We start from the raw sequence: 22684 nt of genomic DNA on the forward strand, positions 1-22684 counted from the left end.
GAAATTCTACTACCAAGGGGGTTAAATAGGGGATGAAAGTCCGTCATTTTTTCAAGTTATTTGGATGAAAATGGGTATTTGGGTTTTCGGCAGCAAATGAAGAAATATGTATTTCATGATTTTTGGAAATTCAACCCCCACCTCGATTTTCTAAATTCCACCCGAGCGAAGCCAGGGCGGGTCAGTTAGTCAATTAATAGACGCGATACAATCGATAGATAGATACAAGAGACCTATGTCCAGTGTTCATGCTGGACGTACATAATGTCTCTTGTAGGAACTTTTACATTTACACACCACGGTCGTGCTCCTGAATCCAGCGGCTTCCTTCAACTCGTTCGAATCCAAAAGGAACCCCTATATTATGATCACTTCGTTGCTTGACTGTCAAAAAACCTATAGGGTACTTCCCGTTGACCTAGAATTATGAAATTTGACAGGTAGATAGGTCTTATAGCACAAGTAAAGTGAAAAATCCGAAAACCGTTAATTTGTGGTTGGACCACATTTTTTTTTTAAATGTGTTCATGAACAAATAATTGTATTTTCAACTTTCAAAGTAAGATTGCTATATCATACGAAAGGGCTTTTTCCAAAAAAGATTTTCATTTATTTTTAAGCATAGTAGTTTTTGATTTATCGTGCAAATTGACAAAAAAATATGACTTTAATACGGAACCCTCGGTGCGTTGTTGGCCGTTGTTCTATAGCTATGTACTCATAAACGTAGTAGGTACCAAAACCTTCAGAAACGTCGTGGTGTCGGAAATAATCTACTATAGGCTAGCGTATCTAACGGACAAAGGGCTACGTGGGAGCGGCCAGTCGTCAAGGACATCGGGTTTTAACCCTCCAGCGAGGCCAGTTCGGGGCACCTTGTACGCACAACTACCAATAGCATCCATAGCTACTTGGATAATAAATAATTCTCCATAAATTATCCTAATTATCTAAATATAAAAAATTAAAGTTACTTAAATGGTTTATTCAAAATCAGTACCTGCCCATATTTAGCGATTCATTTTTATATATAGAGATATACTCTATATATAAAAATGAATCGCTAAATGTGTTGCTGATCGCAAATCTCGAGAACAGCTGAACCGATTTCGCTACTAATTCTTTTTTTATAATATTCCTTGAAGTACGAGGATGGTCTCACAGAGAGAAAAATTTAAAAAATTGCCAGAAAACGAATCGACTGTTAGGCGGTACGAAGTTCGCCGGGTCAGCTAGTTTATAATATTATAAACGTTTGAAAACACGCTTTTAGGCTATTTTTACACCTCACTTTGGGCCCGTTTTGATTGAACGGAATCGATCTAACTGGATCCAGAGTCAAGACACTATATGATTTAAAAGAAAGGTCGAGTTAAAAGAGTACTAAGTTTAAGTAATCTGCTCACTAATCACGAGCTTCTCATTTATTAATTCCAAGAGAAACCTAGGTTTCATCAAGACTTACCTACCTTTCTTCTAGTTTTTCTTCCGCCTTCACTCTCGTAGATTTCAGTTTTTTTTATAAAAATCCTTTCTTTCGTTCGAGCGCGTTGATGGGTCAGTCAGTCAGTTTCTCCTTTAGTAAATTTTTTTGAGGTCTAATTTTATATGACCCGCCCGAAAATTCTTTCTTAGCTTCTTTCTACATCCAAAATCGCAGGTTTCTACACCCATGACCCAGTGATTTGAGCTGCACAACATCAGTCAGTCAGTCGGTTTCTTCTTTTATGCTACGGTCTACCTCTATCCTTTGTATCAGTCGCTAGAATTTGGTGGCTGACTGATCTTGAAACTTGGTGTTATTACTTACTAGCTGATGCCCGCGACTTCGTCCGCGTGGAAATTGGTTTTTTAAAAATCCTGTGGGAACTCTTGGATTTTCCGGGATAAAAAGTAGCCTATGTCACTCTCCAGGTCTTCATCTATACCCATGCAAAAAATCACGTCAATCCATTGCACCGTTGCGACGTGATTAAAGGACAAACAAACACTTTCGCATTTATAATAAGGGTACTGATTATCGCCTAACAGACTTTACTGACTTCATATTGAGTAAAAGATGTTGGGGTCCCAAGATGCTAGAATAGCAACCGCAGACCGGAAAGCGCATGGTTTGAAGACCTCCCACTAGTGACTAGTTGGACAGACGACATCAAATGCGTCGCAGGGAGCCGCTGGATTCAGGCGGCGCAAGACCCTATACGAGACTTATGTTCAGCAGTGGATGTCTATCGGTTGACGATGATGATGATGATGATGACGATGACTAAGTGAGAGATAGACGCACTTTTGACTGCGTCTTCAGTTGCCACGATGACGGATGAGATCGCAGTGGGTTTTTATTTTTATACTTTAGGTTTAGTTTAGAGAAAGACAACAGAATCGGTGCCACTGTAGGATTCGGTAAAAATAAAATAAAAGGTGTTTTCCGAATTGAAGAGTAGAATAAGTGGTCAAGTATTCAAATCAGCGATGTAGGTACCTACCTATTAAAAGCCTGAAGAGTGAATTACTTAGACCTAAGTTTTCAGAGCAAAGACATTTCTAAGCTAGTATATTATTTCACTATTATGGATTGCATGGACGTAATGTAAACAAAGTGTTATCACAAAAACTACAGCGAAACGCGTTGAAGTCTTTTTCACTGAATAAGTATAAAAATACGCGCAAACTCTACACTTCAGCTGAGCTATTATTACTTACTTACCTAGTTACTTTATTCATGAAAAATATACTTTCTAGTACATTAGTTACTTTATCCAAATCCTTAATAAATTTACATAAAATTAATAAAATAAATGTATTTATTTCCATCAGGTTAATCGCGGTCGTACGAGAAAGTTAGTATAATTTTTTAGCACCTCCTTTAGTTGACGACGAGCGACCGCAGCGAAAGGACGTGTCTTGGAAACAAATTTCAAGGACCGCTGAACAGAACTGGTTCCGTGTTTTTATTTAATTGTGAAGTTGGGAATTCTTTAGAAGAAAGTTGTGGTTCCGTGACGTCTTTATGGTAGACGATTCTGTGATATAAGCAACGCGGAGCCCGTGAAATATGAACGTAAGTTTCCTGTATTTTATATTTTATGCTGTGCTCTGAAGTCTTAATCATACAGGGCTGTCGGTTAATGTCCGCACGCAAGTTAAGTAGAGCAAAGGGGGTTGAAAAGTAATACTCAGTCAATTGATAAAAAAACCTTGTCTTATCTCAATAAATAGTTCGAAGAAATTGCTCTCATTTTATACAAAAACTGAAAACCAATAAGTAATAGGATTGGTTATTTTTCTTAATACATTTGAAATATAGCGACCTAGCTATGCCCAAGAGTTAAAAAGAGTCTGTTTCTATGGTTAAACAAGGGGTTAAACACGCCGTTTATACATAAGTCAAGTTCCGTATACTTACTAAGAGATTAAGATTAGCCTCAATTGCTCAACGGGAAAAAGCGAAAGTCCATGCATTACTATACTATCTACCTACCTAAGTAGATTTCTATCTAGATTCTCAAAAAACGCATAAAATTAAAAAAAGATTGGTTACCAAAAGCCTTACATGCTCTTGAAAATTAAGAACTAAGTATAGGGATGGTTTTCGTTCTGTGGTTAACCTTACTTGCTCTTAGAAACTAAGAACTACTTAAGTTATAGGGATGGCTTTAATTCTGTGGTTCTAACACCAAATCCCCATTGAATCTCCCAAAACTAACTGACAACCCTAAATAACGTTCGTTTTGTTCAGGGCCTTTTACAGGTGAGACGACAGAAAAACCGTTTAAGACTAGTTCACTTACTTACTATAAGTAAGCGAAGACAATGAGTTTCTCAGATGCCTGTGTTTTGTAAATTCACGTGAAGCTAATAGCTATACTATACAAGCTCGTTTGATTGAATTGAGACAAGTTACCTACCTAGATTATTATTAATCTATATGTATTTTTATGTATACTAAGCTGTGATAGCCTAGTGGTTAGGACGTCCGCCTTCTAATCGGAGGTCGGGGGTTCGATCCCGGGCACGCACCTCTGACTTTTCGGAGTTATGAGCGTTTTAATTAATTAAAATATCATTTGCTTTAACGGTGAAGGAAAACATTGCTATCAAAAACCATAAGTAGTAGTCAAATCCCATTGACTCAAAAGTCAAAACGCAAAACGATACGCGCAAAAACTTGTGAGAAAAGCTAAATGAATAGAGCTACTAAAACTGTTTAAAAAACCTTTACCTACTCTTGAGAGAACAATTAATTTTTATTTAAATCGATGATCAATCATGAACTTTTCTTAACAAAAACTAAGTTGGTAAGTATTTACTATTTAGTTTTTACCCAATAAGCTGTGATAGCCTAGTGGTTAGGACGTCCGCCTTCTAATCGGAGGTCGGGGGTTCGATCCCGAGCCTCTAACTTTTCGGAGTTATGAGCGTTTTAATTAATTAAATATCACTTGCTTTAACGGTGAAGGAAAACATCGTGAGGAATGCATGCCTGAGAGTTCTCCATAATGTTCTCAAAGGTGTGTGAAGTCTACCAATCCGCATGGCCAGCGTGGTAGGCTATGACTAAACCCTTTTTACTCTGAGAGTAGACCCGTGCTCTGTAGTGAGCCGGTGATGGGTTGATCATGGTGATGATGATTTACCCAATTAGTAGCTGTACCTAAGTACAATGACAAGAAATTAATTTTGAGAGAGGAGCAAGCTCTACCTTATTTGATAAAGTGATATAATAAAATGTGCTAATCTTCTTAATTGAATTACATAACTATGTATTTCACATTATCAAATATACGTGTATTTGCATTATCAAATAGATATTTTCACTCGAACCAGTTGGAGAAAGCTGGACATATTACGATTGCTAGAGTCGATAGTGTATTGACATCAAATACATAGGTATAAAACGGTATGGTACAGTAGTTTTCGTAGATATTAGGTATTTTAATGAAGATGCTAGAACATGCCTCAAGTCGTCCTAGACTCTAGCGGAAGGCTTCGGCCGTGCCTATAGTACGCGACCTACCTACCCTACTCTTAAGACTCTATTACATAGGTTGTAGCAATGTAGATAGGTGTCCTGAAAAAATTAATAGTAGCTAGCGATCTACTTTCTATGTGACTATTGCAGCTGGTTAAAGTGACTGCTTGTTAGCTAAATAGATAATACGCAACAGGTCGAGATGGCAATCGGGGTGAGAACGCCCCGCACACCCACACAGCCCCGGTGCTGGTGGGCACGGGCACTGTGCGGGGTGTGCAAGGCGTCCTCCGCCTCGTACCCTGATTGCCATCTCTACCTGTCGCGTACTATAGTTACCGGCAAAACCGATTCCAAGCAATTGTATTCTCGAAGAAACGCGTAAGCGACGCGATTTTCCCGGCGTTTTAGTCCTTCTGGAGTGCAGTTTTTAGTATCATAATTTCATTGTCAGTTTGCATTCAAACAATATCGTACGGGCCACGTATAGTACGCCTCTTACGCATTTCAGCGAGAAGATATACTTGTTTACATTTTTATCAAACATCTTCTGCATGTAGATTACTAGATTGTAGAGTGCAGGCAACAGAATATATAAATGACACCGGGTCCTTTTCTACTTCTATACCTTACTAAATTACATTTCTGTTTGCACCTATACCTATCTATCGCTAGTCAATTATTACAGCAATTAGTTCAGGTAGATTTGTTCAATGATTTGGCTGATTAATCAAAAATAACGAATCGAAATCTCAAATGAAGCAATGTTGAACTGATTTTACTGAAACTATTAAGTCTATTGGTACTATAGATAGTTATGTGTAATAAGTTTAGTCGAATAAGATAAACCAAAGTACATACAAGAAAGAGATACGACTTAATCCGATTTTCATGTGAACAAAGCGTTATGTATGTTTACATTAGGATGATCGGTTTATCGACCTATTAAAAGTTGTCATAAACTTTAGACTTTAACGTCGTCAGTATAGTATAGTCTACTATACTGACGACGTTTTTATCATTTATTTTTGGTCGAAATATAAAAACAAAATAAGTAAATTGAACGTGATTATTAAACATTTTGTAATCATCTAGTTACGTGTTATAATTAAATAGTATTATAATATTTGTAACACGTACAAAACAGATAGGAAGTTATCTACTATATCTTTTACTATACACACACTTTCCTTAATCAAATTGTAATTGCTACATAATAAACAATCTCTGTAAGTAACAACAGTTTTCAGTCGAACGATTTTGTTATACCTACATATGTATTTACAAAAATAGGAATACATGTTACTAAATATGATGGATTATTCCGACATGCCTTGTTATGTAGTTGCTGTGTTTTGGTATATTTCTGTCTAGTTTCCGATTTCTCGTACGTAATGAAATGATCGGAAGATATAAGTTACTACGTGCGTGTAGTGAAACTTACTCTATTACTTCAAGGTGCTATTAAATAAATAAATAAATAAAAATCTTTTTTATTCGAATAAACTTTTAAAAGTACTTACTACAAAATAGTCGGATGCATCTACCACTGGTTCGGAATGCCTTTCCTACCGAGAAGAACCAGCAAGAAACTCGGCGGTTACTCTTTGCTTTCAAATATTTGATATAGGTACAAGATTATGTCATGTATAAAATGGTATTTGCAGTCTTGTGCGTTGCTGGAACGAGCTGCAGGTCAAATCCACGCTCTTTTATCATTTAGATAATCTTCAATTGTGTAATATGCTTTTTTCAGGAGCATATTATTTTTTAAACTTGTACAAAGGTAAGTCCAAAATAGTTTGCGGGATTTGATTATAAAAGGTAATACCCATACCCACAAATGACTTTTGGACTTTCTTGAGGCGGAAGGCAGGGGCTGCAAGCTTGTCTCTGTTTCTAGTTAGCCTATTGTGTATTATTGAAACCGTGTAACTTTAAAACTAAGTAACTGTATAACATATTAAAAACTTAATAACTAATTATACCTACACATACACGCGGACGAAGTCACAATCGCAAGTGCATCGTGTAGTTTATAATATGACTACGCAAGATTAAAAAAAACCGGCCAAGAGTCAAGAGTCAGACTCGCGCATGTAGGATTCCGTAGGTACTCGATTATTTTTACTCGGTCATTTTACACCATAAATAAAAAACTGCTATGCATAAATATAAATATAAATCTTTTTTAGAATATACAGGTAAAGCCCTTTCACATGATACCCCACTTGGTACTTCTTACTTTGAAAATTAAAAATACTAATTATTTGTTCATTAACACATTTTAATATTTTTATGTCCGTATCCACAAATTCGCACTTTTCAGATTTATTCCTTGTGCTATAAGACCTAGCTACTTGCTACTTAAGTACCTTGTCTAAGTCTGACACATTATACACAACTTTTTATAAAGTTGATAACTAAATGCCAGACGTAAATAATTTGTAGGGTCATACAACTTCATGAGTCATTTGCTGAATCAGTTTGCGTTTGTACATACATATTTCAACTTTGACTTGGTTGAGTGTTAGTTTTTAGGTAAGAAAATGAAAAGCTGACTCACTGACTGATCTATAAACAACACAGCTCAAACTACCGAAAGGATCGGGCTGAATTTTGGCATGCACATAGCCATTATGACGTAGACTTCCACTAAGAAAGGATTTTTGAAAATTCAATCCCTAAAGGGGTAAAACAGGGGTTTGAAATTTGTGAAGTCCATGCATGAAGATTACAATTTTTATTTTCGACTTGACGATCATCTTGAAGTTAGGTACTTTCATCATCATCATCATCAACCAATAGACGTCCACTGCTGGACATAGGTGTCTTGTAGGGACGTCCACACGCCACGGTCTTGCGCCGCCTGGATCCAGCGGCTCCCTGCGACTCGTCTGATGTCGTCCGTCCACCTAGTGGGGGATCTTCCAACGCTGCGTCTTCCGTCTACTTTAGTAAACTTTAATGTTAACACTTTAGGGCTCGAGCTGTTTTTGAGGAAATTAGCTTTTTTGGCTCTACTTTAACATGCTATCCTCTAATTAATTTCAATATACCTAATGATATTTCCGCATTACACAGATAACAAAGTTCGATTTCAATAGTCTATTTATCATCTAAAAATTCAGTTGATAGTTCATGGCTACGGCGTAGTTCCAATGAATTATTAAAAGTTAAAACTTGTTTTATCGGAACCGTATGATAGGTATTTAATTTGATTGCATTTAATACCTATATATTTTTCGTATTTTATGTATCAATACAGGATACTGATACCATGATAATGAGGGCGGCAAACAAGGAAAATGTTTAAAATAAAATCCCGACTGTCACTTATTAATAATAGGTAGGTACCTATAATATCACAGACGCGACGCTAAACTGCCAAACTAAACCTTATTTAACAAGATGAAAGTTCAAAACGAAATAGCTCAACGAATCAGCCAGCTGAAGTGGTGTCGCTAGGGCAGAAGTGTTCTGGAGTGGAGACCGCGAACCAACAAGCGCAGTGCGGGATGACCTCCAATCCGCTGGACGTCACCTTAAGAGGGTGGTGGGAAGCGGGTGGATGAGGAAGGCGGAGGACCGTGTGTGGTGGCGCGCTCTCGGGAGTCCTATGTCCAGCAGTGGATGCAAACAGGCTGATTGATTGAAAGTTCAAAACTGAAATCCGACCTACTCTTCTTAATTATATTGAAACTAGCTTATTCCCGCGACTTTGTCCGCGTGAACTACATAACTTTCAATCCCCTATTTTACTCCTTTAGGGGTTGAATTTTCAAATATTCTTTCGGCGGATGTCTATGTCATATCTAATAGCTATCTGCCAGTGGCGTGCAGGTCATAGAGGCATAAATGCACTGCTTACCCCAGTTGTAATAACTCAATGCATATTTTTCATTATGACCTGCATGTAAACAGGTTCGTACCTAACTAATGCCTACCCTGGCTTCGAACACTGTGCACGCCACTGCCATCTGCATGCCTTTCAACCCGCTCCGTCCAGTAGTTTGAGCTGTGCGTTGATCAGTAGATCAGTCAATCAGTCAGTCAGTCAGTCTGCTTTTCCTTGTATATAGCCGTAACGCAACTTTAACAGCCAATTATGCAACTGGAGCTATGAGTTTTTTTTTTTAGTAGGTACTATTATATATTCTGTGCTATGAGTATTTAATATAGATCGCTTCGTGGAAGTGTATTGTTCACGCTCAGCGGCTCAATGGTTTTGTGGTCGTGGTCAGTGGTAGTATATCCATAGACACGCGATATCCTATTGACTAGGTTTGAGGTTTGATTCTCGAATTTCATATTGTCATGTTTTAACGGCCCTTATTGTTACGTAGTACCTACAGTCTGCCTGGCCAGTTTGTTTTGGCTACAGGAAGAGCAAAATATGCATTTGTAAACCGCCGAGTTTCTTGCTGGTTCTTCTCGGTAGGAACGGCATTCCGAACCAGTGGTAAATTAAAACTACCTGACTATTCATAAGTACTTGTAAAAAGTTTACATGAATAAAAAACATTCTATTCTATTCTATTCTATTCTGTACCTAACCAACCCACAATATTATTAGACTTTTCCTATAATCATTCGTAGAAGTGAAAAATAATTAAATTAAAATTAAAAAGGAAGATATAATCTAGATACGAACGGAACGGCATTCCGAACCAGTGGTAAATTAAAACTACCTGACTATTCATAAGCACTTTTAAAAAGTTTACATGAATAAAAAAAACATTCTATTCTATTCTATTCTACGTTATACAAAGTTGGTATACGTCACAAGAAATTTTACAAAGTAGGTAGATACCTACACTCTACTCCAGTACATTGTTTGCCCCAGAAAAAAAATATTATTTATTATTCAGTATACAATTTTTAGGTAAGTATAGGTATTTTTCAGTATACAACGACTCTGGGGCAATTTTGGGCCATCTCCTTTTCATCAATTTCAAAAGCACCAGTGGTGCCCAGTGGCGTGCATAGGGTTTAATGCCAGGGTAAGCATTAGTTAGGTAAGCAAGCCAAAGGATAATGACCATTGAGCAATTTCAACTGAGTTAGCTATTTCTTGGGTAAGCAGCGCTTTTATGCCTCTATGAGTTGCACGCCACTGGTGGTGCCTAATGCACTTCGACCACCCGGATCTTTCCGCGCACATACAAAAATGGGGATTTTAACAATGGGGTTAGGTATTCAATTCAAGGGGCGGATCACTGAAAAACCGACAAGACATAGGCGGTTCCTCTGGTGCTTCAAATGTTTATTACGCGGTGGTAATCACTTAACATCAGGTGACCCGCCTCGATTGCTCGCTATTGTAAAAATAAACTTACTTGTTTTTACTATTATTGTATTCTGTGAAGTTTAGTAGCTATAAGTCCCGCAAATTGCTAATGCACGTGGCCGCCATTTAGTGACGTCAGCACTAATCTAAAGTTTCGAGCTGATGGTATATTTTTACTTAAATACACGTCAAAGACGTCAAATTGACGTCATTTCGATTTTAATGAGACATGGTTCCCGCGCAATAGCAATTTGCGGGACTTATAATAATCTAGATGCACAAGAAATAAAGTAAAAAATAACTCGTCTCAAAGTTAAAAATGGAAAATGAATTTAGTAATTAGTCTATCAACCAATTTAGTAGTGCCTTCTCTATAAGATTTATTTCGTAATAGGCAGCGGGGCCTAATCTTAGATGATACGGTCGTTAATAACCGGAAAACTGACCGAATTTATTACCTACTTTAAGTAGGTATATACCTAATAATATTATGCTCGATTTTCCGAAAAATGGCGCTCACTAGAGTGACTAATAAATTCTAACGATTACTTTTAAATGTACCTAAATGATGATGATTCACGATTTTATAATGCGTGTAAAGTCTCTAAAAACCGCAGAAGAAAGGATAATAAATGTTTTGAATACAATGCCTATTGCACTGATAGTTCACTTTAAAACATCTAGGTAAGTACAGTACGCTGCCGAAAGTGATGTACATAGGCCTTTAGAATGACACTTAGGCTTTGTAGAGCGTTGTCTTGTCGTTGTCACTCATACGTATATGATGTTTACACTAAACGACAGGGGCAACGCCCTACAAATCTGCTGTCTCCTTATAAAAGTCGATGTACATTACTTTCGGCCGAGGATATGTGGTTTTATCCTACTGTTTCGTGCAAACAAAATCGAAAAACGATTCCGTAGGCAGAGGAAACTACCTATGTAGGTAGGTACGTGAATCTCCGCTAAACACAAAAGCTGTGTAAATAGATATAGTACGCCACAGGTCGAAATCTATCTTAAGCGTAAACTTCATGTGACCATACCCTCCCCTTACAACGGGACACTTCCCGGCTCTAATCGCAAAATATTCACTCGCGTATTGACAAAACGTGTCTGACTAACCGCGATTGTGTCCAAATCTCTGCTTGGATTAATGACATAGCTCGTAAATTCTGTAAAAACTAAAAACTTACGTGATTTTACGTTCTCATGCTTCTTTGTTTTGTTTTTAACACAAAATGCTTAGTTTTGAATACCAATGTGTTTTGTTTTGCGTCGTACCTAATTATTATAATGAGAACAGATTAATAAATAAATTAATCTTTTGTTGTTGTCCTATTCTGTATGAATGACGCAAATATGGCATTTTTATTGCTTTTTCGAGAGAATATCTTGTAACCTATTTTAATATTCACGTATACATATTTAGGCATTTTGTGGGTGCCAATACATAAGTCAAAACCGGAATGTATTTCGTCAATGTTGGACTTTAAGTCCAGTTAATTTTAATAATATTTGAGACGAAACGTGGGCGTTTAGTGAAACCTTTGTTAAAAAATAAGCGATTTTGTTGCCTACGGGTGTTTGTGCTTATCCGTAGGTATTCAGTTCGTATCCATGATTCTCGAAGTGGCCGTCACACAAAATACGTAGTGCGATTCATATTTTTTGACGGATCCGTGAAATTATGGATGGGTGCACAAACGCCCTAAGCGACAAATTTATTTCATGTAGGACAAACTAGTCTCTGTGTCACGTCTGTGACTTTATCACTGCACTGGTTCGGAAAACAGATTCTACTAAGATGAGCTGGCAAGAAACTCAAAAGCAGTTACTATTTTCAACACTATCTTGTGTTGTGGACAGCTGAAAGCTCAGCCGGTTCCTTGTACGCAACTTTGCTATTAAGGAATTATCAATTTTATGCACACTGTACGTGTCTGACATTGCTACATTTAGCTAATAAGACTAATATTTAAACGATTATAAAAATAAAAACAAATAAAAGCAGTTGTGCTATCCGTTTCACAATGTTCCCCGTGAAAAGGATTTTTATTTAATCTTTTGTGTGTTTTAGTCTTGATCATTTAGTTTAGTTTCTATTCATAACACTGAATAATGTCACAATACTCGTTTATATTACTTACATTATACATCAAAATTCATAATACATATTGTATTGTAACGTTTAACGTTTTATATAAACATACGTGTATGAATCAAATCAATCCAAAGAGTTGTTGCAGTTGAATATCAATTTGCTATTCTATTTTTAACATTACCACTTACAATTTAAGATCTACAATTGCCAATCATGAAACTGATGTATGGAAATATTAGCAACACAGTATTGTAACGAGTGAGAGTGTATCAGGAAATGAATGAAAGACTAACTCACCAGGTTACTAATACAGTCACGTAAATGCTTATGATTATGACGATAAAGTCCATAATGCAATGGAAAGGTTGTTTACTTTTTTTTGTGAATCCCTCGACCATGCATTTCCATTTTCACAGTACGTTGTTTTTAGTTTTTTTTCTATTGAAGTAAGTCAAGAGCGTGTCAGGGGCATCAGCTCAATAGTATTTTTTAATAATATGTTAGATTTCACGCTCTGTGAATTAAGTAATTTTCTATTAATTATTAGTACTTAGTCTTGTTATGTTAGTTTAATAATTAATATACCTTTATAGTTGTATTAAGCTTAACAAGAATTTACACATGTCACATGCCAGCATTTCATAAAAGCTCGCGTACTAAGCGCGTGTTTGGACGTTTGATAAAAAGATAATGATTAATGACTAGTTGTCAAATACTGGATTATGTTGAAATGTTTAGTTTTCCACTAAAACACTGACTGATTAGTGATAACATAGAGAATCCTAAACTACTGAAAAAAATTGGTAGTAGGTAGTTATGTTTATTATTATCCTAAAACAATCATGTATGTCATGGTCTCCTTCCAATTTTGTCTGTTTATTTATTTGGAAGTTTCCTTTTATATTATTACCTATCTTTTTTACATTATAGTATACATATTAATATAAATATTATGTAAAAAATATAGCTAGTATACTAGCTGATGCCCGCGACTTCGTTCGCTTGGATTTAGGTTTGTTAAAATCCCGTGGGAACTGTTTAATTTTCCGGGATAAAAATTAGCCTATGTCACTCTCCTTTTTTTATATCCGGTCCGGTCTTTGATTATACCTATCCATGCAAAAAATTACGTCGATCCGTTGCTCCGTTGCGACGTGATTGAAAGACAAACCAACAAACCAATATCTATTATATTATAAGAATTTTGAATCTTGGGTAGTGATAAATATAATTAAAACTTAAAATATAGTGCCAGCTTAGATGTCATAATGGAACGTGCTCTTCACAGTTTGACCGCATAGCAGCCCCCCAATTGTGTAAGAATAACCATTTCATGGCTATCGCAATCGTCAAGAAATTCTGCCCTTTGATTGGTTGATTCGCTGTTTACATTTTTTCACAGCCAATCAAAGGGCAGAATTCTTGACGATTGCGATAGCCATGAAATGGTTATTCTTACACAATTGGGGGGCTGATGTTCAGTTATCTGCATAGATGCAACATTCTAGTTGACTGATCAATTAACAAAAACTTTCTCCCAAAACTTTCGTCGTCAGTCGACGTTCCGCCAGTTTTATAATTTTATGTAAAAGGTTACGTATTTAAAACAAAAGTTGATCACGAGAAGGCCTCATAAATAATCTTGGTTTTGTGTAATGTAATGAAATACCGATCGCGTCGGCTAACTTTTCCAAGATTGAAATAAGTAAAAACATTTTTTGTTCAAAATTGTTTTACGGTTCCGCACCTGAAGGGTTCCAATAAGACCCTATTACCAGAGATAATTCATTACGTCTTGTAATAAATAATCTCTGCTATTAGCCACCGCTGTCCGTCCGTCTATCCGCCCTTCTGTCTGTTAGCGGCCTGAACCGTAAATAGGCAGGTAGAAAATTGAAATTTTCTCAGAATGTACCTATATTATGTTTCTATTGCCGCTATAACTAATAACAAATAATAAAAACCAAGATGGCGAATTTTAAAATAGATAACCTAACCTAACCAAGTGCGGATTGGCAGACTTCACACATTATTGAGAACATTATGGAGAACTTTCAGGCATGCAGGTTTTCTCATCTTGAGAAAACCTGCATGCCTTCCTTCACCGTTAAAGCAAGTGGTATAATACCTATTATAATAAATGGTAATTGGTTAAAGCCCGAGATCGACCCCCGCCCCCATATCTCCCAAATAAGAGACCGAGACGACTACACGACTAAACATTCTACAATATCTAAATATATAAAAGGAAAAGGTGACTGACTGACTGATCTATCAACGCACAGCTCAAACTACTGGACGGATCGTGCTGAAATTTGGCATGCAGATAGCTATTATGACGTAGGCATCCGCTAAGAAAGGATTTTTGAAAATTCAACTCTTGAGTGGGTGAAATAGGGGTTCGAAATTTTGTGTAGTCCACGCGGACGAAGTCGTGAGCATAAGCTAGTACTATATAGAATAGATAATAATAGATACAAGATTAAGTACCTATATTCTGTTTGGTTCAGTTTGCTTGCTATATTGATTATTATCGGTCCTACCAGACTAGCCCTCCCGGGTAAGTATCCATTGCAAGACTCGGTGAAAGGCAGCTTGGGAAATGGTCGCACAATTTCGCGCTCAGAATAACGATGCTGTGTTCGTAAGACTTTTTGTTGCGCAACGTAACCTTGTGGGACTTCATGAGTAAAGACAACTGGATCGAGCAGTTCATTACACTTTATTGTTATGTCATGGGGAATTGATGGAATTATTTAACAAGCGACAGACAAACGATTCGAAACTGTTCTGGTTTTAAATTAAACTATTACTTAACTGTTTTTGAGCGATGATAATTAGGTACAGTACGCGGCAGAAAGTAATGTAATTACATCGACCTTTAGCGGATTTGTACAGCATTGTCTCACAGATAGAACGCTCTACAAAGCTGAAATGTCATTCTGAAGGCCGATGTACATTACTTTCTTGCCGCTTACTGTACCTATTTAGTTCCTTGCTGGGATCTCACGTGATGTTGCGTGACGATGTACCTAGTCTATGATGGACGCGGGCTATTGAGAGCGCAGTTTTTATATTACTAAACAGATTCTACACGGCATCGTAGGTACACCGCTGAAGTTTTGTGGCTGAAGTCTAAAACCACTGAAACGCTTAACCGCTTGGTGGCTGCAGGAGGCAAGATGGTAACTAAACTAGAGTGGAACCGGAATTTTTACAAAAACCACCGGAAAAGTCGCTGTATAATATTTTTAGGATTCCGTACCTCAAAAGGAAAAAGAACCCTTATTATACTTATTATACTGCGTTGTCTGTCTGTCTGTCCGTCGACGTGTCTGTCAAGACAGGGAAATCAAAACCTATAAGGTAGGTACTTTCCGTTGAACTAGAATCACTTGGCAGCAGTGGCGTGCAAGGCATAGAGGCATAAATGCACTGTTTACCCCAGTTGTAATGGCTCAATGCATATTTTTCATTATGACCTGCCAGTAAATAGGTTCCTACCCAACTAATGCTTACCCTGGCTTCAAACACTGTGCACGCCACTGCTTGGCAGGTAGGTAGGTCAAGTAAAGGAAAAGATCACAGTCCTTAGATGGCTGGCGCTATCCGTCAGTGTTGCACATAAAAGTGTTGTACGATTGTATGCCATACGGAACCCTTCATGTGCGAGTCCGACTCGCGCTTGACCGGTTTTTAATTTTTAATATGAGAGTTAGTAGGTATTAAGTATTCAATTATGCGGAATGATAAAATCATAACAATGAGACTGTGAGTTCATTGTTCCAGTACCTACCTGTGCATGTGTGTGTGCATTAAAATAAAAACTATAGGTACCTACTTAGTCGAAATAAGTCAGGGTCACGGTCAGGTCATGGGTCTTAGTGGATATAATGATTTATAGCATAGGCACTCCTTTTAGTCTTCTTCAAAAAAGGAGGAGCTTTTCAATTCGGCGCAAATATTTCACCGTCATTCATATTGGAAACACCAAATCATTTTTATATAGAATAGACTAGGTATGAGCGTGTTTGATTAAGCATAGGTAGTCAAACCAAATCAAAGCAATTTTAAGTACCTACTCAATTCAATTCAATTAATTTATTTAATCGGACAACAAAAGAAGTATAGTAGGTACTAGTAGTTATTAGGTAGGTACTCGTAATACAACAAGAATTATTATAATGGTACATCCATGTATTAAATAGTTAGTATAACATAAATTCTTTCGTCGCGGTCCTTCGAGTTCACAGAAGTTTTTACTAGTTCATTTCCGCGATCAGCTGTTTGCAGGGTTTTCACATTGGTTCTCGTATCTCCCACGGGTATCACGCTTAAAATGTTAACATGTTGATTATTTTTTTGAATTATAGAAATCAGCTGCAGATAAACTTCGCTAAACATACTTATATTTTGTCATTATCATTTTATAAAGATTAAAATATAATTTAGTTCACATCCTGTTCGACCACCATCCTACTAGAATTAACGTAGGTTGCACGACCTTACCGGTTTGTTGGTCCAATTTACAAGTCTCAAATGTTAATTAGGCACATATCTTAAATACGAAATTCCATCGTCATAAAACTACTGATTGTTATTTTATTTAAAACCTCTATAAAATGGTTTAAAAAAAATTAAGGCGATCTGACGCAAATCATAATAAATTAATGATGATAGAGCGCCATACATTTTGCCTTCACAGCTTCCCGTCCGCAAGCGCCTAGGACGCTTGCTATATCAATAGGTAAGTCAGAAGATCCAAAACGCACGAGAGTAGAAGGGATAGGCGCTTTACAATAATGTGACCCAAGTATCGTAGTATTACTCTTTTACACTTAGGTAGGTGTAGTACGCGACAGGTCGAGATAGCAATCAGCAATCAGGGCGATTGTCTAAAACCTGCATCAATCATTATTACAATCTCAATTGTTTTGATTGGCTGAATTTGTGCGATTCTTCTTGCAACAATGAATTGTGGCCAATAGTGAGCGAGCATTAACCAATCAGAGATGATTGCGATCGTGACATTGTAGCTGTCAAACAACCGCGGTAGGGCCACTGGGTATCAGGGCAGGGGGGTCGCCCGCACACCCGCGCTCGCCCGAACCGGGTTAGCGCGGAGGTGGGGTGGAGTGTGTGGGACGGGACGTTTGTCGCGGACTATTGGTATCATTGATTATGATTGAAAACGATTTTGCTTCCAATCGACCATTATATTTCCAGACCTATAGTCTCACTCAAACAGCTGAAGTTTCACTTTCATTTACGATTCGCAACAGGAAAGTGACGTGCTGTGTCGCGCATACTAAATTATTGTTTTAAAAATACCAATGGGTCCAAATGATTTCAATTTCAAGGAGTCAACTTCTGAACGCAGTAAAGTTACGACAAGATCACAGCATCATCATTATAGGCAACCCATCGCCGACTCACTACAGAGCGCAGACTGCCATTTTTAGGGTTCCGTACCTCAAAAGGAAAAACGGAACCCTTATAGAATCACTTTGTTGTCTGTCTGTCTGTCGGTCTGTCAAGAAACCTACAGGGTACTTCCCGTTGACCCACAATCATGAAATTTGGCAGGTAGGTAGATCTTATAGCTGACATTCGGGGAAAAACCTGAAAAGCGTGAATTTGTGGTTATATCACACAAAAAAAATTAAATTGTAGTCATGAACAAATAATTAGTATTTTCAATTTTCTAAGTAAGATAACTATATCAAGTGCGGTATCATATGAAAGGTCTGCACCTGTGCATCCTAAAACTGTTTTTAATTCATTTTTACGCATAATAGTTTTTGAATTATCGTGCAAAGTGTCATTGAACCCTCATTGCGCGAGCCTGACTCGCACTTGGCCGGTTTTTTTATTTGCGTTAAGTAGTTTCATCATTTATTTTTAAATCACTAGATTGCAAAACAAACTTTTTACTACGTTGGAACGTTTCACTTGGAAGACTGAATTTGATATAATAGTTTGTAAACCAAACTGAAACAATTGGCACGTACAATTTCACAGTCGATTCAGAGATACTGAATAATAACAAAGTACCTACTTAATAAATAATAGGCATTCTTCACACGTAATGCAGTGGCCCGCAGGCTGTATTGCTAAACGAACAATTGTTGTAAAGTGTGGCAACGCAACCAACGCCGCAGCATATGCATATTGCCGGAGAGCTTGTATGTAGACAATTTTTAGCAACGCTGCGCATATGGTTGGCGGTCTTCTTTGTATCCTGATTACGGCTATGGGGAAACTTAGAAGAGAATATATTTTATTCAAGTAGACTTATTACAAGTGCTTTTGATCGTGAATCGTTAACTAGTTTAATTTACCACTGGTTCCGAATGCCGTTCCTACCGAGAAGAACCAGCAAGAAACATTCCATTTCCCTTCCTCCCCATAGCCCTCCCTGTGACTCGTCTGATGTCGTCCGTCCACCTAGTGGAGGTCTTCCAACGCTGCGCCTTCCGGTGCGAGGTCTTCATTCCAGCTCCTTGGGATTCCAACGTCTATCGGTTTTCCTAACTATGTGCACTGCCCATTGCCACTTCAGCTTCGCAACCCGTTCAGTTATGTCGGTTACTCTAGTTGTCCTATGGATCTCCTCATTTCTGATTTGATTTAAGAGAAACTCCAAGCATAGCTCTCTCCATCGCCTGCTGAGTGACTCTGCAGAGCTTTCTTATATTATGAGGCCCATAGTTAGCGACCATGTCTCGGCTCCATATGTCATCACTGGCAACACGCACTGTTCAAAGACTTTGGTCTTCAAGCACTGAGGAATTTTGGACAAGAAGACAGCTCGAAGCTTTCTGAACGCTGCCATTATCGGCTATGAGCATAATATTAACATTATCAAGTTCTTTTGATGTGTTGAGAATAACTTGAAGGACGGATACAAATCAAAGAAATCGACTAGACTGTGTGCCACTTTACTGCTTAATATGTAGAGCGTGCGCGGTTCCTGACCGACGCACCTTGAACAACCTGTTTCCTACTTCCCCTGTATTGATTGCATTACTAATACAATAGCAGAGTATCCATACTAGTCTATACTAATATTATAAAGAGGCAAAGTTTGTAAGTTTGTTTGTAGGAAATAATCTCTGGAACTACTGAACCGATTTTAAAAATTCTTACACCAGTAGAAAGCTACGTTATTCCTTAGTGACAAAGGTTATATTTTATTTAAAAAAAAATTGGAGATCTTTACGAAAATTGTAAAAAGCCGAGGCGGGTTGCTACTAATATTATAAAGGCGAAAGTGTTTACGTCTGACTGTCTATCTGTCTGTGTGTCTGCTAGATTATCACGACCGACCCATCCATTTAACAAAGTTTGAAGATAAAAGTCACGATTTTCAGGTTCAAAATTTAGAGTGTTTAGGGTATTTTATTCTACAATTTTCAGGTATCTAAGTAAATATTCGCTAGCATGAAGTCATGAACTCTGTAAGTCATATGCGAATTGTCGTAGCCTTGGTTAGTTTGCACATTTACGAAATGATATTCGTGTCTTTATGGCTTTATATATTTTATACTTAAGATCTTTTCTCACACGTTTTTTTAAATTGCGTAGCACAGTTACTTAACTTATTGTATATAGAACATGTGCCTACCTACCTATACCTAACATCTAAGTATGAATTTACGGAAGAGCTTGAGTAAATAAGTCGGTAGTCGGTACCTACTTAAAACCCAAGAGAATAACCACGAACCACTACACACTTATCACAATCACTACCCATATTATAAATGCGAAAGTGTGTTTGTTTGTTGGTTTATTGGTTTGTCCTTCAATCACGTCGCAACGGATCAACGGGTTGACGCAAAATCAAAGAGTTTCCTACACGATTTTTAAAAACTTAAATCCACGTGTATGTACAAAGTCGCGCTAGGCATCAACTAGTACTCCATAATTGTTGATTATAATGGCTCATTCTTTTATCTCTTTATTTTCAGATAATATGGTATGGCGTAGCAATCCTGTCAATATTAGAGAGAGGCGTGAATGGACACGGCAGGTTGATCGAACCGCCATCTCGGGCTACCGCCTGGCGATACGGTTTCGACACACCACATAACTACAACGACCACGAGTTGTACTGTGGTGGGTTCACCAGGCAGTGGAACAAGAACAACGGGAAATGCGGCGTCTGCGGCGACGCCTGGGACACGCCGAAGCCTCGCCCCCACGAGTTAGGGGGCAGATTTGGCCAAGGCGTGATCGTCCGTAGATATGCTCCTAATGACGTCGTCGTCCTAAAGGTCCAGTTGACCGCCAGCCACAACGGATACTTCAAATTCAGAATATGCGATGACCCCCACGCGAGTGACCAAGAATGCATGGACAAGTACGTCCTACACTTGGAAGGAACAGAAGAAACGAAATTCTACCCTAAAGAAGGGAACAAGGTATACGAAATGAAATATCAGCTACCTGAAGGCTTACAATGCTCGCACTGTGTGTTACAGTGGCAATATATCGCTGGTAATAATTGGGGAACGTGCGAAGATGGTAAGGGAGCGGTTGGGTGCGGACCGCAAGAAGAATTCCGAGCGTGCGCGGATATAGCCATCGGAGAGCGCTTCGCCACCTCGACGAGAAGACCGAGGCCAACGTACGTCAGCCCAAGCAGGAAGCCACCTACAGCAGAGCCAGCACCGGAAGAGTCTACCGGAACTACGTGGTACTACAGTGTTGTCATCGCGATTATCACGCTATTCGTCGCAGTCGCGGTGTTGGCAGGCCTGTACCTGTACTACTACAGAGGTGGCATGAAAATAAAGGATTTATTGAAATACAAAATCCAACAGCCTGCGCCCGTTCCGCCTCCCAGACAAAAAAGAACGTCTTTATCGAGGGAAACTCCTCCAGAGATCTCTGCTCCGAAATTAATTTCCGAATCGGGCTTCGAAACTGTAGATCTAAGATCGAAATGATAATGAGGATTAGCGATTTACCATCACTGCCTTTTTAGTCTTAAAATAATCTAAGTAACTAGATATAATGTGTGATTGATTGGGTACATTTGTATGGAACTTACGTGAAAAGATAATTATTATTTTTGAATCTATCAAACTATGCTAAAATTAATTGTAATTTTTCCGAATCTCTATTTATTTTAAATACCTACCTACTGTAATCTGATATTATACAATTAGTACCTATTTAATAACGAACTAAAGATGTAAAAAAATAAATTATTTTACGTTTACTTACGTAACATTTTGAGAAAGTTATGTAGGTGATGAGATTCAAAACAGTTTCCACTTCCAGTGTGATGTATAATATTATGATAATGAGAATTTTGATAGTGATAGCCTTTCTTGTGTAAATTATAGGTATTTATGTTTTAAATAAAATGTTAAAATAAAGTTGATTTTATTTTCCGCTTTCTAAATATAGGTGTCTAATAAAATAAGACCTTTGTATCAATTTTTTAAATATTAAGTATTAAGTAGAAAGCGTTGTGCTTTGCGTTGAGCAGGTCGACAAATGAGAAGGTAATGGGTATAGTACGCGATCGGTCGAGATGGCAACCTGTCGCACACCCGCGCAACCCCCGCGCTAACCCGGTGCGGGAGAGCGCAGTGACGTGCGGGGCGTCCGCGCCCCCCCCCCCCCCCCCCCCCCCCCCCCCCCCCCCCGCCTCATACCCCGATTGCAATCTCTATAAACAGGTTTTCAAGCCAAGCCTTACAAGCCTATCCTCTATTAATCTGCGCAAGTCAGCGCTGGCTTACAGCTGCGCTACGAGAATATAGCGCCAGTCTATTTTTAAGCCAATAGGACTGGTGCCAGCGCACTGGCTTCAGTTCGTATAAGCCATAATTGATAGCTTGAATAAAAATGATAGCTCAGCATTATCAGCTATTTGTTCTGATTTCAAATACAAAAACCGCCACTATTATCCCAATCTTACCCGTCTCTACCGTAATGGTAGAGTATAGACAATAATATTTTTCATTTGACAACATTTTAATGAAATGACAGTTGTCACAAGTGTTTCCACTTTTACGAATTTTACCCTATTTTTAAGGCGAAATACCTAAAAGATTTCGCCCTATTTTAGAATGAAACAACTAAAATGTTAAAATAAATAGACCTACTGCTTTGGACGTTTTTTATATTGAAAGATATTTTGGGTCATTTGAGTTCTATATCGAACTTTAGGTTGTTGTAACCCTGTTTAAAACTCATCCAATTCTTAAGATTTACCAAAGTGGATAGATAGAGATCAATAAAGCTGGAAAAGAGCAAGGTGAAAAAGTTTATCATTCTGCATCATGGAATGCATAGCATATTT

The 22684-nt window shown here is 37.9% G+C and overlaps 2 protein-coding genes across 2 annotated transcripts in view; one reads left to right on the forward strand and one right to left on the reverse strand.

Annotated features, from left to right (window-relative positions):
- LOC117985477 (uncharacterized protein F58A4.6) overlaps positions 1–22684 on the reverse strand; it is a 138214-nt gene that overhangs the window by 41632 nt on the left and 73898 nt on the right. The window lies entirely within an intron of this gene.
- Positions 2881–21746, forward strand: LOC117985536 (uncharacterized). The gene is made up of 2 exons (XM_034972283.2): positions 2881–3061; positions 20337–21746. The coding sequence occupies exons 1-2, from the start codon at positions 3056–3058 to the stop codon at positions 21315–21317; spliced, it is 987 nt and encodes a 328-aa protein (XP_034828174.1). The 5' UTR covers positions 2881–3055; the 3' UTR covers positions 21318–21746.

Source organism: Maniola hyperantus, chromosome 9 (assembly GCF_902806685.2).
Source record: "Maniola hyperantus chromosome 9, iAphHyp1.2, whole genome shotgun sequence".
NCBI classification, from domain to species: domain Eukaryota; kingdom Metazoa; phylum Arthropoda; class Insecta; order Lepidoptera; family Nymphalidae; genus Maniola; species Maniola hyperantus.